The sequence below is a fragment of the Schistocerca piceifrons genome, chromosome 3 (genome assembly GCF_021461385.2).
Source record: "Schistocerca piceifrons isolate TAMUIC-IGC-003096 chromosome 3, iqSchPice1.1, whole genome shotgun sequence".
Lineage (NCBI taxonomy): Eukaryota > Metazoa > Arthropoda > Insecta > Orthoptera > Acrididae > Schistocerca > Schistocerca piceifrons.
In genome coordinates, this window is record NC_060140.1 from 717,587,879 (window position 1) to 717,606,050 (window position 18,172).

At 35.7% G+C, this 18,172-nt stretch overlaps 1 protein-coding gene across 1 annotated transcript in view; it reads left to right on the forward strand.

The window, feature by feature from the left end:
- LOC124789074 (glutamine-dependent NAD(+) synthetase) overlaps window positions 1–18,172 on the forward strand; it is a 196,639-nt gene that overhangs the window by 162,706 nt on the left and 15,761 nt on the right. Inside the window, exon 13 of the mRNA XM_047256365.1 lies at window positions 1,539–1,761. Within this exon, the coding sequence (XP_047112321.1) occupies window positions 1,539–1,761 (223 nt within the window). The remainder of the gene's footprint in view (window positions 1–1,538; window positions 1,762–18,172) is intronic.

Consider the following 18,172-nt stretch of genomic DNA (forward strand, 5'->3'; position numbering starts at 1 on the left):
TTCCCCTTCTCTTCCTTTTCCTAATGTTGAATTCCAGTCCCTCATGACTATTAAATTTTCAGCTCCTTTAACCATCTGAATAATTTCTTTTATCTCATCATACATGTCCTGAATCTGTTCCTCATCTGTGGAGCTAATTGGCATAAAACTTGTATATGTAGTTCTGAAATAAGAATGTGATGGTGTTGATGAGCAGGAGGAGGAGGAGGAGATACAGTTTCATTTTTATTGTACTCATCAAATGATGGTATGAATCCAACAGACATTATGCAGAGGAAGCGTCATGCAGAAAATGCTCTTTATGGGTCTGCCTACCATTTCCCACACCTCTCATGGTTCTACATTTATCATAGTCGTCATCATCTGTACTACTACTACTACTACTACTACTAGTATGTGGGTTGGAACTTAGAGTGGCAACTATTTATTCACAACCAAGGACTTGTGTCATATTACTGTTCGTTTTTGGCGCATAACCTGTGATTAGCTTTGCAAAAGAAGAGGCGACACTTTCTGCGCAACCCACCCACCATTTTGCATGACAATGCGCGGGCGCATACAGCGCATCAGTCGATGTGACTGGGATGTACTGTACCATCCACAATACTGCCCGCACTTGAGTCCTCATGGCTTTGATTTGATTCTGAAGATAAAGGAACCACTTCATAGCATTTGCTTCAGAACTATTCCAGAGATTCGACAGGCAGTAGACAGCTCCACTCGCACCATCAACAGAACAGGCTCTGCTAACGGAATACTACGCCTTCCACATTGCTGGCCATGGGTTCTACACAATGCTGGTGACTACTTTGAAAGACAGCAACTGGTGCAAACATGCAACTCTTTTGTATCGGTTGTGAATATATAGTTGCCACTATTTAAGTTCCAATCCTCGTAGCATTATTATTATTATTATTATTATTATTATTATTACTATTATTAGTTGCTATGTTATGGATCTCCATGCTAGTCTGTTCTGCACAGCATCATCGTCATCGCCGTCATCGTCGTCATCATCATCATCTCTCCACAACTACCGCAACCTACAACCATTTGAACCCGCGTACTGTATTCAAGCCTTGGTCTTTCTCTACAATTTTTATCCTCCCACACTTCCTTCCATTACCAAACTGACAATTCGTTGATACCTCAGGATGTGTCCTGTCGACTGATCTCTTCTTGTAATCAAATTGTACCATAAATTTCTTTTTTCCCCAGATTGATCCAGTACCACCTCATTTGTTGTTTCTAACCATGTAATCTTCAGCATTCTTCTGTAACACTACATTTCAAAAGCTTCTATTCTCTTCTTGTCTGATTAATTACTGCCTACATTTCACTTCCATACAAGACTACACCTCAGAAAAATATCTGCAGAAAAGTCTTCCCAAGACTCAAATTTGTATTAGTAGTTGACAGATTCCCTTTTTTTCCAGAAATGCTTTTCTTGCTAGTGCCAATCTCCATTTACATATACAGGTTAAAATAACCTTGAAATGACATCACTTTGAAGCATGTATTGTTATCTTTATTTTCAGATTTGAATTACCTGTACTTAAGGAAATCCTTGCAGCTCCACCCACAGCTGAGCTTGAACCCTTAGCAGATGGTCAGCTGGCACAAACCGATGAACAGGATATGGGAATGACCTATGCAGAACTAAGTGAATTTGGGCGTCTGCGAAAACAAAATTTCTGTGGGCCATATTCCATGTTCTGCAAACTTATTCACACATGGCGTGACACTTGTACTCCAGAACAGGTGGGCTCTACTGTGATATTAGCTTTTATGTGTAGGCCACAGTTTTAAATTTTAGGTCTCATTTGTTACCGTAGAATACAAACAATAATGTTCGTCTACTCCTGAGTTGTATTCTGTGGTGTTCACTTACAATCATCTAGGCATTTTTTCTCATCATATGTTGTCTGCATTTTCGTTTGTGATTTTGAACTTCAGATTTATGCTAGCATACTGAAAAATTCCTGTCTGTGTAGTGCAACAGTGAACTCTAATTTTACTGTTTACGTTGTGACTTACTAAACAAATCAGGATTTTTAGTTCCAGAATGTGGGCATACAGATGATTAAATAGAGAATACGTTGGGATTTGGAGTCTCCTTCCTTATGTTTGTGGTCGGTCTGTGACATTCACCTGCTTTATTTCTTCGTTGATTGTCCTCTGTGTCGATGTACCTCGTTGTGATACTGGCTGAAAAAATAGGGGGTGGAAGTGCAGAACTGACTGCTGTAAATGATGTAGCCGACAGATGCACAGTTGTTTCACAGTTCTTTACTTTCACTGTTCACAACCCTCCAATAATACAGTTATATGATCAGTGCACTATTGTTTAACTTCCAATAAGCCTCATTAATAGGTTGCAGGCAAACATCCACATACTGCTACAATAGTTTTCTGTTGAACATCTACGAGCAATAACAACCTAACCACGCGGTTCACAGTCTTTTAATTAAATTTAACAGACTCTGTCATTGCTTTATCACACGGCCGATTGGTGTAACACTTATTTCATGGTTAAGTTGATGCATTATTGTTGTTCTAACCAACACAGGTTTCTTGTCTGAAACTCGGCCATGGACTGACTGTCTCGAGACCAAAAATCGGGCCCTTATATATCCTCACAATAATAGGTGCTGAAACTACCCATTGTTCGACATTTAATTTACAGAAATTATGATTAAAACTTACTTCATTCAATTAACTGAATAAATAGAAAACTTATTCATTTTGACAGTTTCTTGTACTACAAGAGTTAGGCTAAATTATGTGTTTAAATGATGAAATTAACAGACTTTTGACAAAACTATTAATTGCTTTGGAATTAATTAAGGTCTGGCTTTGCTAACATGGTTTTGAACAGGGCCAAATAGATCATTTAAGAATACTATTAGTTGTTCCACCAAATGTTTATAATTAGTACAGACTTTGTTTGTTTATAAGTCAACAATAGAATTTAAGTTATTACTGATTTCACCCTATATAAAAAGATACTAACTAGGAATAGTCGAAATAAATTAGAAAATCAATTAAATACATAAAACTAAGCACAAAATTAGATCTGGTGTTATATTTTTTAAAACTGAGGGCCAACTTTCTCTTTTATGAAAATGCAGATTATACTCTTGTATGTTAATGGTAATTAGTCAAAAATGAATTTTAAGGAGGCAAATGGCAAAGCGAGGGGAAGTAAAAATATCAGAGCTCGCTTCGTCACATCACCCCCTCATTGGATTGACCAGATAATTGCAGATAGCTAACTGGGCAATTCAATGACTACCAGTGATCACAAAAATTGGGTTGAACAATGTACACACACAAAAAAAATTACATACAAAATCTTATCAAAACTATATTATACATGTTTTTCCAAGTTTATACTTATATGAGCTGGCCATATGAAAATCCCCCATAAGAAAATATTTACATAAAGTGTACTGTACAATTGCACAGAATATCCACAAGCTGTATTTTTAATAGAAATTAGGTATCTTCATCATAAGTGATGTCCTTTTGGGGTAAGCAAAGATTACATTTTGAGATATATATCACTTTGTACAAGTCCTGTCTTGCTACACAAAATAAATCCTAATGGGCTGCAAAAAGTTTAATTACACTGCGCATTGTAGTTCACTTTTTTGACAGAAAATTTCACTTGCTCAATGTTTAGTATTTTTCACAAGCACTTTCACACTCTTAATGAGCTGTTACACATTTTCTCACCAAGTTGTCCATGCCTTCAACAGGTCCAAGTGGCAGTTAGATGAAAGCAGGATGTATTTGATACTTCTTTCACAAATATCGTTTTTTTGTTTTCTATTAATGCTTCAAAGCCAAACTCATTCGAACAACAAATTTTAAGCCCCCCACCCTCCTCAGAACAATGAGTTTAATTTCCAATATTGGCTAACAAAAGAGGTAAAGTAGCAAGAAAAATCGCACTGGGAACAGAGTTTTAACTATGGCATGTTGTTTTTTGTTGATCAAGGCATTTGAATCAGTTATTGAAAACAGGTCTTTTACAAGTAGACCAAATGTGATCCATATTTGTACTACTTAGGACAAAAGAATATAACTGTCCATGTTAAGTCTTAATAATTTAAATGTATCAAATGTAGTTTAATATATGGGTTTTGTTATACTGGTGCAATGTACCCGGCATAATTACATTTGACACAGTACAGATATTGCACCATCTCAACCACCAAGCCCGTTCATTTGCCATAAACTGTTACATATGAAAAAGTCAGGCTTCCTTTTAATAATTTTACACATGTGGCATCTATTTCCCATCCTCCTTTTCGATCCAGGCTTCGGACAGGCATTGGCAAAGGTAAAAATAGATTTATATTTTTTTTACATTTTTGCCCCTTTTTTAGTTATTCATTCAGAAGTGTCAATAAATTGTCTCAGATTTAGTTCCCAATGATTAGTAATGCTTCTTTGTATGATAAGTCTAAAAGCAGGGTACAACACATTATGGGACGTTGCAAGTTTTGCATTTGTATCTAGTTCCCGGCACACTTTCTGTTTCATGCAAACCACACATCTGTGCATTAGCATACTTTTTCTGCGAATGTTCACTCATGATAATAGCCGGAAGATGTCTCCCTGTGAATCTCAGAGGATTCTTGTCAATGTAGCCCCTTCCACTACCCACTTTTTTCCGTTCTGTAGCATATTTTTCTACAATCTCCCTTATGAGAGAAAGGTGAAACTCTGCGAGTGCCATTTTTTGCCCCGTTACTGACTGGTGGAGAGCCTGAGCATTTAGAATGCACAAATCCAGAATGTGAAAAAAATATTTCTTGCACTATTTCACAGTCTTATGCCCTGATCTCACTGAGCTCAGTAACATGTCACAATGGTCAAATGCACCCTTACTCAAATTGTAATCTACAATACACTGTAGTTTCTTTATTTTTTTCGCCAGTACTTCTGTCGGTCTTCTCTGTTTCAACCATTTGTGTTGTGTGACTTGTGGTCAACATGCACACCTCTCTCTTATCGCACCACTTGATAGCTAGGACCTTGTCAGTGGACTTAAACTCAGTTTCTCCTCATTTTAAGTTCTTCTGCAGTTTTGGCATGTTGCGCCTTTTCTTACGAATAGTGCTACATGTGGCTGTTCCATGGTTTTGAAACCAGAGGAACAGGTCTGGGTTGGAGTAACAATTATCGGCATACAGAATATGACCCTGTACCAAATGTGGTCCCATAAGAGTTGCCACTACATTGCCACTTTTTCTCGGTCTATACAATAAAATCCAAAATATACCCACTCTGACAGTCACACAGTACAAATGTCTTTATTCTAAATCTACTTCGCTTGGTTGGAATAAATTGCTTAAAAGTTAATTGTCCTTTGAACAGCAAGAGACTTTAATCTATACAAAGCTTGTGATGTGGGCGAAATGAATTATGAAACATTTTACGAACTTTGTCAACAATCGTCCTAATTTTAAATAGACTGTTGCCTCCAGTACTCGTAGAGTTATCACTGAGGTGTAACATTCTCAGATGTAGACAAAAACGATCTTGGGACATAATTTCGCTGAAAACTGGTGTGTTCAAAGATAATTCTCTGGACTTAATTTGAACTTCTTAACATGTGCCATTAGAAGGCAAATAGAGACAAAACAATAAATTTTCTCAAATCCAGTGTCTTTCCACTTTGACAGTCAAGAATTCACAGATTCTGTAGCATTTTCTCTGGTGTAAGTAAAAACATGTGTTTCGTCTGCAATAAATTGCAACAGTTCTTGAGACACAAATATCACAAAAAATGATAGAATGCTTGGATCAGTATCTAATTGACATTTATGTCCTGAACTCGAGTGACCAATGTAATGGTTTAACATCTGAAATTTGGTTTCTTTCCTGTCAAATGTGTCACTTAAGTGCACTCTTTTTCCGAACCATTTCACTGTCACTTTTTGAATCCTTGAATTCAGAGGAACTGTTGATTATAATTCTTGCTCCCCCCTCTGATGTAAAGGACTGAGGACAACAGCTTCGAGATTAATAATAATAATAATAATAATGGTAATGGTAATGGTTTATTTGTCCATAATAACTTTTACAGTCGTGGACATATTCAGTCAGTACATACATGAACAATAATAATAGTTTAGTAGTAGAAATAAAGTACATACAACATTAAAAATCCTTGATGGAGTACAAACATTTAGCAATAACAGCTGCTTTAATTTTATTTTAAATATGTTACCTTTTAACATTTTTATGGTATTTGACAGTCTGTTGTAAAAAAAAATCTTCTAGCAGAAAATGGATTATGATCGGTTGCTTTTTTATTTCTGAATTTTATGTGGTAATCCTCTTTCCTTTTATTATAACTATGGATATCACTATTTATTAAACTGTGCTCCATATTTTCTTTTACAAACAGTATAGTCCTTAGAACATATAATGAATGCACTGTTAGTATATTATACTTAATGAAGTATTCTCTACAGGATTGACATTTACTAATATTCGCTATTATCCTAATTGCTCTCTTCTGGGCTCTAAAAGCCCTATCCATGTATACTGTTGGTGCCCTGCCCAAAATCTCAATACTGTATTGTAGGTGGGAGTGTATAATACCAAACTAGATTTGTCTTAAGACTGGTGATGCTATTATGCTAGAAAGGCGTTTTAGCAGGTAGGTATTACATGAGAGTTTTTTACACATGTAGCTGATGAGCTCCTTCCATGTAAGATGTTCATCAACTATAATACCCAGGAATTTATGTTTATCAATTGTTTAAATTGATAACTCTGGCTCAGTATCCACTTGTCTTGATTTGTAATTTAGCATAAACTCCATTAGCATTGTCTTTTCCTTATTTAATGCCAGTTTATTTTTAGTCATATATTCTGTGATAAGGGTAGTGTTCTTCATATTATTTTCTACTGCTAGCTGTTTCGTAGGGCCCCAGCTTATAAAGGAGGTGTCATTGGCATAATTCACAAGGTCTGCATTTTTTGGAATTATTATATCATTGATGTACACAATGAACAGAAAAGGCCCAATAATACTTCCCTGAGAGACTCCACAGTTAAGAATTTTATAAGATGATTTTACTGTTTGTATAAGTCCCCCAGTTGTACAACTTAACACATTGTCTCCTGTCAGCAAGGTATGATCTTAACAAATCTAATGCCACTCCTCTGACCCCATAAGTTTCTAACTTATGTAGAAGAATGGAGTGATTTACAGTATCAAAAGCCTTAGATAGGTCTAGAAAGGTGCCAATAACTTTGTTTCCATCGTCAAGTTTATTCAATACTGCTTGAATAAATGTGGCTATGGCTGTTATTGTAGACTTGCCCTTCCTGAAACCATGTTGAGAACTTTTTAATATATTGTACTTAGAGAAAAATGATTTGATCAAGAAATAGCCTTTCCAACAACTTACTAAGTTCTGATGTCAATGAAATAGGCCTATAATTTTGTACATCAGTAGTTTTTCCCTTTTTATGCACTGGTCTTATTTCAGTGACTTTTAACAAGTCAGGAAATGACCCCTGTCTAAAAGAGCTGTTTATTAAATGTTGCAATGGCTAGCAACATCAGATAATTCAAATTCACTGTCACTCTTAGTGAGCATACCCAGGATTTCTTTATCTGTGCAACCACAGTGACATGACATTTCTCACATAGAAAACAAGAAAACTAACGAAAACACAGGAATCGAAGTCTAATTCTGCAAAGAGGGAACACGGCAACAAACATATATGCGCTCTAGAACTATACAGTCAGACCACCGGACAGCTACTGGAAGAGCAGTATGGAAATACGGCTGTGTGTGTTTACATGTCTCGAGCATTCAGTTAGCTGTGACACAGCACGCCTAAACTCGTCCCTAGCAGTGGAAAGTCCAGTGGTGCAGTACATGTCAACACATCCTTAGCGCTGTAGGGAAGACCCAAGGGCCGCACTTATACACATCAGGTGCGCCAGGGGAACAGCGAGGCATGACAAGTTAGCATGTCCCCAGCAGTCAGAGGGTTAATCAGCAAAATTACTGTTCTTCATCTCAGTATTACCACTTTAAGCTCATAATTCCTCAGAACACAAATAGAAGTTTTCAGATAACCTATAGATCCAATGATGCAGCATTATATGACTTGTACCTCACTAAAATATTGCTCTTTCTATTAAACTCTCATTCTCAACTGCAGTGTCATGAAGTGCACAATATACACAGTACCCAATGTTTCCTAGTTCAAAATTTAGATCCTCAATACAGTTACGCCACATTTATTTGTATACAGTCATCTTTTTCATTACCTAATCATGTCTGTCAGCTGTATTATTTTATTTACCTCGTTAACTAGTGGAGTGCTTTCTCAAAAAATATCCCTACAGCAGAGACAGGCTCTCTAACCATTAATAGCTTAACATTATTCATTATTTTATTATTGCTTCATTATCTGCACCTGCTCTGCTTATCCAATGCAAAATTGATTCTACTGAAAAACACTCCACAGTAACAGATCCTTATGCTAAGGCAAACTTAACCTCATTACTGAACAGACAAAATTATCACTCAGAAAAACCATTATTTCAATGTATTCCATCAAATTCCTTAATATTACAGCCTGAAGGGTAATATACATACAAATCTTGTTTGTACATTCCATACATTACTCTAGGAAACTGTTTACAGTTGTAATTCCTTAATATTAGAAACAGCTGTACCATGACAAAGATAGTTATCTCCATATACTGATTGCCCTGAACACAAACACTTCTATTTTACCACAGTTAATATTAAGATCTAGTATTCAAGGTGGTTCTTACCATATATTGCCTCTGCTGATGCACCAAATTATATTAACTTCACATGAGCTGATTACTTCAGTTGTTAATTATAGTCCACATATGTTGACACCTTTCATTGTCTGTTTACCTTACTTCTTTGACATAAATTCTTTTACTGTGGTGCTCATTTACTTTCTCCCATCCTCTCATGATTCTGTTACTTACAACTAACACAACATAATATCACATGAAAGTCAAAGTAAAATATTCCTGATTCACTTATAAACTACAGATAAGATAGGAGAAGAGTTTGACTGTCTCAGGTAACATGAAAAATGAGACAGACAGCTGGGGTAAGCATTAATGCCACATAATGAATCCAACACAGAATATTGAACTCCCTATTTGCTATTTACATGAGAAATTAGTCTCAAACATTACATCAGTGCTGAGATTTTGAATCACCAAGAAATTGCACACCAACAGCTGTCCTGCCAATTTCACAGTTAAATAGTACCTCTCGTTTCACACTCTTTGATAGCTTACCAGTAGCACCAATAATTTTTATCCCAGAAACATGCATCACTGCTATACCCTCTGTGTTCTTAATAGATTCAAAAAATGCCTGTGAAATACCACTCAAATCACTACCACTGTCCAGTAAACACGTAACATGTATACCTTGTACATTTGCTGTTATTAGCACCAATAATTTTTATCCCAGAAACATGCATCACTGCTATACCCTCTGTGTTCTTAATAGATTCAAAAAATGCCTGTGAAATACCACTCAAATCACTACCACTGTCCAGTAAACACGTAACATGTATACCTTGTACATTTGCTGTTATTAAAGGGTGCCACACTTCCTTTTTATGTACCATGTGATCTTCTTCATACAACAAATCCTCATTAATCCTTTCCCTGGAAAAACTATCATCCTGCTTACCAAATTATGAGACACAGTCAAATGACAGGTAGCATGGTTATATTCCTCATTACCACTCTCAAGCTGTAACTCTTCATTAGGCTAAATGTTATCCTCCTCTATTCTTTTTTACTTAACAAATGGCCATCATTAACAATTATTAATTCAAATCCCTCATCCTCATCGCTACTGAATTCGTCACTGCTATCATCATTACCATTACTTTCAGAATCAGACCTACTGTAACTTTCACTGTCCTCAAATATGTGTCTAATTAGCTGATCCTTGTTTCCAGTATTAGACCGCAAAGCAAAACACCTGAATTCCTTACGTTTTTTTAAAAATTTAACATCCATTTTGACACTTTGGACATCCTGAGCAACAGCAACCCCCTCTGTTCCATCATTTGATTTTATTATAGTAAGTTCCTCGTCTCCTTTTATGGGATAAACATTGCTACCCACACCGTCATTCAACATCTCAGTAGAATTAGTAATTACACTTGTCTTACTGCTATCATTTACATTACCCTTACTTGTGATTATACAGCAATTTATATACCAATAGCTCTTCATCAGTACCTGCTCTAGTGCAAGCCAAAACTGGAGCATTATCTAGTTTAAATGGTTTGATCCAGAATTAATCATCTCCTCCATTTATTTTACTTGAATTTCTCCTACCATTTCAGTGCCCATCTGGCTGTCCTCCACCCAACCATTCCTTGAATTTCTACTATAATTAGTCCTGTTCATCCTATTTACCTGAAATTCTCTTTCTCATACATTGTCATCAAAATTCCTCCTACAATCTTCTACTGAGGGCTTCACCCTCTCCACTTTATCAACAGAATTCAAGAAATCACTAATATTACCCCTAGGGGCAGGTACAAACAATTCTCTTAACTTTCTGAGGCATCTTAGTTTCTAAACCCATAATTACTGATTCACTACCTAGCTCTTTGTCAAAATATTTCAGTTTGTTTATCCAAAGCTGACAGAAACCTTTCGCAGTACCCTTCCTGGAGTCAGATCTCTCTCCTCCCCAAAATTCACTCAAAATTCTCTGCTGCTTCTCTTTGGACCAATATTCATCTAAAAAAGCTTTCTCAAAGCTTTGCCACGAAGTACAACTATCAGCTACCTGAGCTGTCCATCCATAAGCATCCCCCTTCAAAAACCCTCTCACAAATGACATTTTCTCTTTGTCATTCCATGTTTCAGGCAAATCATTTAATTCTCTAATGAAATCCAGTGGATGCACTTCCCCATATGGTTCAAAATTATCAAATTTCTTACAACTAACAAATGAAGGACTGTTTGGGATACTACATACTCTATGCTTCTGTTTTTGTACCTCTTCCATCTTTTCCTCCATTTCAGCCAATTTGGAATCTACATTTTTATTTACTTTTAGCAGTTTTTCCTCTACCACTACTGCACATGTGGTTTCTACTTCCATTTCAAAATCGTTTTTAATTTCTTCGATTTGGTTCTCGAGTTTAACCCTATTTTCAGCAGAAAATTTCCTGGCTGCTTTGATTTCATCTTTACACTGTTTTTCAGAAGCCTTCACCCTCTTACTGTAGTCATCACAAAGCTTCTTTCTCTCTTCTACACATTTACTACTCATTAATGTTAATTTCTCATTAGTGTTATGTACTACTTTCTTTATCTTTTCATCACAATCTTTATCTTCTGCTTCAACCTTGTTATTTAATTCTAAAAGATTAGAGCTGACTACCTTAATCTCGTTTTTAATTTTTTTCTTCAGCTCATCCTTTAAGCTAACCATGTTAGTTCTAATGCTATCAGTTTTCTTCTCCGCCCTATTAATGTCTTTCATCCTACCTTCCACCCTACTAATGTCTTCTTTCATACACATACTATTCAAACTACTCATAATTTGCCTTACAGTCACCTCCACTTTTCCGTCTGCCATAAACTTTTGCTCTTGCTGACTTTTGCTACTAGATTCTTCCTCCTTAACCTTAACGATCTCATCCACTTCAGTACTGTTTTCGTCCCCTTTGCTCTTTATAATAGGGCTTTCATCCCCATCATTCAAAGGTACATTCACGTCTGACTTAAAACCACTATTGCCAACAGAACCAGTCCCCATTAAATCTTTCTGTTCATTTAAAAACTTAACCTCCACAGCTTCATTACCAGTTTTCGGATCTCTTTCCAGTTGTCCATTCTCGTCCATCACACTGTTGTGTTCGTTAATGCCACTCATTATGTATCACTTAATATAAAACGGCTTTTGCTATGAAATTACCTTATTGTCATTCACTCATCTCCTGTTGCTGTTGCTGTTGCTGTTGCTGCTGTTGCTGCTGCTGCTGCTGCGGTTGTCATCTCGATTTGACTGGTTCACAGCTGATGTAAGTTGTAATTTTCTATGTGAAGTGTCTTGTTTATCCCAGTCAGCTGTGCTGATTGGCTGCTGGCCTACTGTGGCTATGAAACCCAAGTGCTGATTGGCTGTTGCACCACTGCACTGTAAACCACTCTTGAGTTCACTGTTCAAAGTTAGCAAGTCCTAGTTTGTTGTGCCCACATGCAATATTCCTCATCTGGGGCACCAAATGTGATGTTCGCCTGCTTTATTTCTTTGTTGATTGTCCTTTGTGTCGACGTACCTCGTTGTGATACTGGGTGAAAAAATAGGGGGGCAAAAGTGCAGAACTGTCTACTGTAAATGATGTAGCCGACAGATGCACAGTTGTGTTTCACAGTTCTTTACTTTCACTGTTCACAACACCCCCCCCCCCCCTCCCCCCAATAATAAACAGTTATATGGCCAGTGTTGTTTAACTTTCAATAAGCCTCATTAGTAGGTTGCAGGCAAACATCCACTGTTACAGTAGTATCCTGCTGAATAACAACCTAACCAAACTGTTCAAAGTCTTTCTTATAAATTTAACAGACACTGTCATTGCTTTAACACATGGCCTATTGGTGTAACACTTATTTCACAGTTAAGTTAGTGCATTATTGTTATTCTACCCAACACAGGTTTCTTGTCCGAAGCTCTGCCATGGACTGACTGTCTCAGGGCCATGGACTGACTGTCTCAGGACGAAAAAATTGTGCCCTAATATATCCTCACAATAATAGGTGCTGAAACTACACATTGTTTGATGTTTAATTTACAGAAATTACAATTAAAACTCACTTCATTCAATTAACTGAATACATAGGTAACCTCCTTCTTTTTAACAGTTTCTTCTACTACAAGAGTTGGGCCGAAGTATTTGTTTAAATGATGAAATTAACAGACATTTTGCAAACAATACTTTTGACAGAACTATTAATTACTTTGGAATTAACTAAGGTCTGGCTTCGCTAACATGTTTTCTAATAGAGCCAGATAGATGCTTTAAGAATACTATTAGCTGTTCATCCAAATGTTTATAATTAGTACAGATTTTATATGTCAACAGTAGAATTTAAGTTATGAAACAATTACTGGTTTCACCCTATAACAAAAGATACTAACCAGGAATAGTGAAAATAAATTAGAAAATCAATTACATATAAAACTAAGCACAAAATTAGATCTGGTGTTATATTCTTTAAAACTGAGGGCCAACCTTTCTCTTTTATGAACATGCAGATTATACTCATGTACGTGAATGGTAATTAGTCAAAAATGAAAAAATGAATTTTAAGGAGGCAGATGGCAAAACAAGAAGGGAAGTAAAAATATCCCAGCTTGCTTTGTCACAAGTCGTTAAACTTTTTGCAGCAGAATGCTGGATTTCTTCTGAAAATGCCATCAGAAGTGGTTGTATTGGCAAATTTTTGTAAGAACTTGCTAAGGCATAACAAGAGATATCTTAAAGATTAAATGCACCATTTTTTTGGTATATCCACAGTAAGGAGATTTTTGAAAGTGAATTGCAGAATTTGTGTTATGAGATACAGTTAATAAAAAGTTTATCATTTGGTTATGGCAAAGAATTATTGAGCAGAGTGAGAGGAGTTGGCCACCAAGAAATCCTGTAGGCTTTTCTTAAACTATAATTTATTAATAGTTAAACTTTTTATAGTAATTGGTAAGCTAATGAAAAATTGTATTCCTGAATAATAGCTACGTTTCTTGACCAAAGTGTGTGATTTTATCTTTATGACGATTATTCTTATTCTGTGTATGTATTTTGTGAATTTAATTGTTGTTTTGAAAAAGAAATGTATATTTCTTATGACAAATTTCATTATGAAATATACCAAGCAGCATTAGTTACCATACACAAGTCTTTCAGCAAGCTTCCGTAAGACCTTCTTGAGATAACACCAAAATAATGTGCATTTTTGCACCCAGAAACTTCAAGAACTTAAAAGTATCAGTGTTATTGAGTAATCTTTTTGCATGATTCTGCCAAATAAATACTGGTACTTTATTGAAACATATTACATTCATACAGGAAAGTATCCTTTAAGATCCTAACAGTATTCTTGGTCAATAACAAAAGTGAATTTAAAATGAATTGAGCAATTAACAACTATGTTATTAGAAGTAAAAATAATATCCATATAGATTATGTGCTACTGTTTAAGATTCAGAATAGACTTCCATACTCTGTTGCAATATTCTAAAACAGTTGACTGGTAGACATTGGTGAAGAAATTGAAACTCCCCGGGTATTGTAGATTACTGGTCATGATTCAAGTTTCGCAAACCCTCAAAGATAATCAGTTTCCCAATAATAATAATAATAATAATAATCATAATTGTGTTATTATTATTATTATTATTATTATTATTATTTCTTTCCTTTCTCAGACGTTATGTCTGGTTAAAAATGGAAAGTGACGCAGACCTTGATCAAGCGTGACTTCCTTTTAACTGTATGGTATATGTTACATTGCATTTAGGAACTTTCGGGTAATTGGACATGTATCAATAATTACAGATTTCTGTAGTTGTATATATACGTTTTGATGTAGCTGTATTGCGTTGATGTATTGGTGGATATTGTGTGGTATGACTCCTGTAGTTGATAGTATAATTGGCATAATGTCAACTTTATCCTGTCCTTGACTTCCTCAGCCAGTTGGATGTATTTTTCAATTTTTTCTTCTGTTTTCTTCTGTATATTTGTTGTATTCGGTATGGATATTTCGATTAGTTGTGTTAATTTCTTCTTTTTATTGGTGAGTATGATGTCAGGTTTGTTATGTGGTGTTGTTTTATCTGTTCTAATTGTTCTGTTCCAGTATAATTCGTATTCATCATTCTCCAGTACATTTTGTGGTGCATACTTGTATTTATATGAGTGCTTGCTTTGTGTATTTTACTGGTTTCTGCTTGTTCTAGAAAGAATTTTCTTAAATTGTCTACCTGTCCATAATGTAGGTTTTTTATGTCGATAAATCCCCTTCCTCCTTTCTTTCTGCTTAATGTGAATCTTTCTGTTGCTGAATGTATGTGATGTAGTCTATATTTGTGGCACTGTGATCGTGTAAGTGTATTGAGTGCTTCTAGTTCTGTGTTACGCCATTTCACTACTCCGAATGAATAGGTCAATATTGGTATAGCAAAAGTATTTATAGCTTTTGTCTTGTTTCTTGCTGTCAATTCTGTTTTCAGTATTTTTGTTAGTCTTTGTCTGTATTTTTCTTTTAGTTCTTCTTTAATATTTGTATTATCTATTCAATTTTTTGTCTGTATCCTAGATATTTCTAGGCATCTGTTTTTTCCATCGCTTTTATGCAGTCGCTGTGGTTATCCGATATGTAATGTTCTTGTTTAATGTGTTTTCCCTTGACTATGCTATTCTTCTTACATTTGTCTGTTCCAAAAGCCATATTTATGTTATTGCTGAATACTTCTGTTATCTTTAGTAACTGGTTGAGTTGTTGATTTGTTGCTGCCTGTAGTTTTAGATCATCCATGTATAGCAAGTGTGTGATTTTGTGTTGATGTGTTCCAGTAATATTATATCCATAATTTGTATTATTTAGCATGTTGGATAGTGGGTTCAGAGCAGGGCAAAACCAGAAAGGACTTAATGAGTCTCCTTGGTATATTCCACACTTAATCTGTATTGGCTGTGATGTGATATTATTTGAATTTGTTTGGATATTAAGTGTGGTTTTCCAATTTTTCATTACTATGTTTAGGAACTGTATCAATTTAGGATCTACTTTGTGGGGTACACTATCAAAAGCTTTTTGGTAATCAATGTATGCATAGTGTAGCGGCCTTTGTTGAGTTTTAGCTTGATATGTCACCTCTGCATCTATTATCAGTTGCTCTTTACATCCTCATGCTCCTTTGCAGCAGCCTTTTTGTTCTTCATTTATAATTTTGTTCTGTGTTGTATGTGTCATTAATTTCTGTGTTATGACTGAAGTTAATATTTTGTATATTGTTGGTAGGCTTGTTATGGGGCGATATTTTGCTGGGTTTGCTGTGTCTGCTTGATCTTTAGGTTTCAGATAAGTTATTCCTTGTGTAAGTGTATCAGGGACTGTGTATGGGTCTGCAATGTAACTTTTAAATAATTTAGTTAGATGTGAATGTGTTGAGGTGAACTTCTTTAGCCAGATATTTGCTATTTTATCTTTTCCAGGGGCTTTCCAGTTGTGCGTAGAATTAATTGCTCGGGTGACTTCATGTTGCAAAATTATCACTTCAGGCATTTGTGGTATCATCTTGCATGTGTCTGTTTCTGCTTGTATCCACCGTGCATGCCTGTTATGTTGTACCGGGTTTGACCATATGTTGCTCCAGAAGTGTTCCATGTCTGTTATGTTTGGTGAATTGTCTATTTTAATGTGTGTGTTATCTATTGTCTGGTAAAATTTCTTTTGGTTTGTGTTGAATGTTTGGTTTTGTTTCCTTCTATTTTCAATTTTTTTGTATCTTGTAAGTCGTTTGGCCAATGCTTGTAATTTCTGCTTCTTTTCATCTAATTGCTCTTTCGCTTCTTGTTGTGAGATTTTACCTAACCTTTTTTGTTTTTTGTCTGATATTTCATTTCTTATAAATTGTGTTAGCTGTCCGACGTCTTCTCTAAGTTTTTCTATTCTGATCTGTAGCCTATGTTGCCATGCTGGTTTTGTGGGTTTCTTCTGTGTGTTGGTTGGTTCTGATCTCTGCCTAGTGTGTATATTTAGTGTAGTGAGTTCTCCTATATAAATCAGTAGTTGTAACTGTTCCATAGTTGCATTTTCATTTATTTTGTTGTGTATGATTGTGTTGATAGTTGTTATTGTTGTTTCGACTTGTGGGTTATTTGGTGGTCTATGCAAGAATGGTCTAATATCTGTATTTGTGTCTTTGTATTCTATATATTTCAGCTGAAATTTTTCTTCTATATCTAACATGTGTGTCACTTTGTGTTCTATCTGTGCTTGTTCTGGTGTCTGTCTTAAGATTTTGTTTTCCTCTGATTGTTTAATTGATGCATGTTGTTCTTTGTTTGTTTGCTCTGGGATGTTTGAGTCCATTACTGTATCTTCTTCTTCTTCTGATTGCACATTATTTTGTTCCAGTAATTGTTGTACTTGTTGTTTGATGTTTTCTAATTCTGACTGGGGCATCCTGTTGTTATTTTTTTTTTTTTTTTTTTTTTTTTTTTTTTTTTTTTTTTTTATTATTATTATTATTATATATAATTACATGGATCTGATCAGCCAGTCGTTGTTCTGTTAAAAATTTTAATTCTGGGTATCTGGTAATAAATGTTGTGTATACTTGTGATCTGTATCCAGTTGTGTTGGTTCCTAAGTTTGTTGCTTGGTAATAACAGAACATGAGGTGTCGGTTATCTTCATCTGACCATCTCATCCTCTGTCTTTGTTTTCCTTTTAGGGTGGTTGCAGGAAGCATATCCTGCAAAACACCTCTATTTGGGTTTAAATCAGTTTCCATATGGCTAGCAGTGTCGTTACCGTTGTGGACGGGCAAAGGGTTCAAGCGTCGTCCCTGACCATGACAGCGCTTGTCCGAGGCTTCATTAGTTCTGTCCTGAACCAACTAATCACACTAAAAGGGGGGGGGGGGGGGTTAGCCGTGTTAGTGGTTTGTTCTTTTTGTCGCCTTTTACGACTGGCAGAACATACTGGAGGCCTGTTCTTTTCCCGGGCCTCCACGTGGTTTTTTATTATTATTATTATTATTATTATTATTATTATTATTATTATTATTATTATTATTATTATTACCCCCACTATTTTGTACAATGGCAAAACTTTCCAAAAGGCCGCAAAGACTGGAGATAGTAATCATCCAATGTTTCTGTAGTCCTTAATTACTTTCAAGAGATGGCAACATTTACTCAATCTTTTGTTGAATCATTATCAGCCGTTCACTACCAGTCATGATCTGACATCATATCCAATGGCTTCCCACCCTATGATAGCAGGGGTAACACTGCTGTGCATCCCAAAGACACTGGAAGAATGGGACTTCTCCACATCTCCACCACGCTCGACAATGGTCATCTG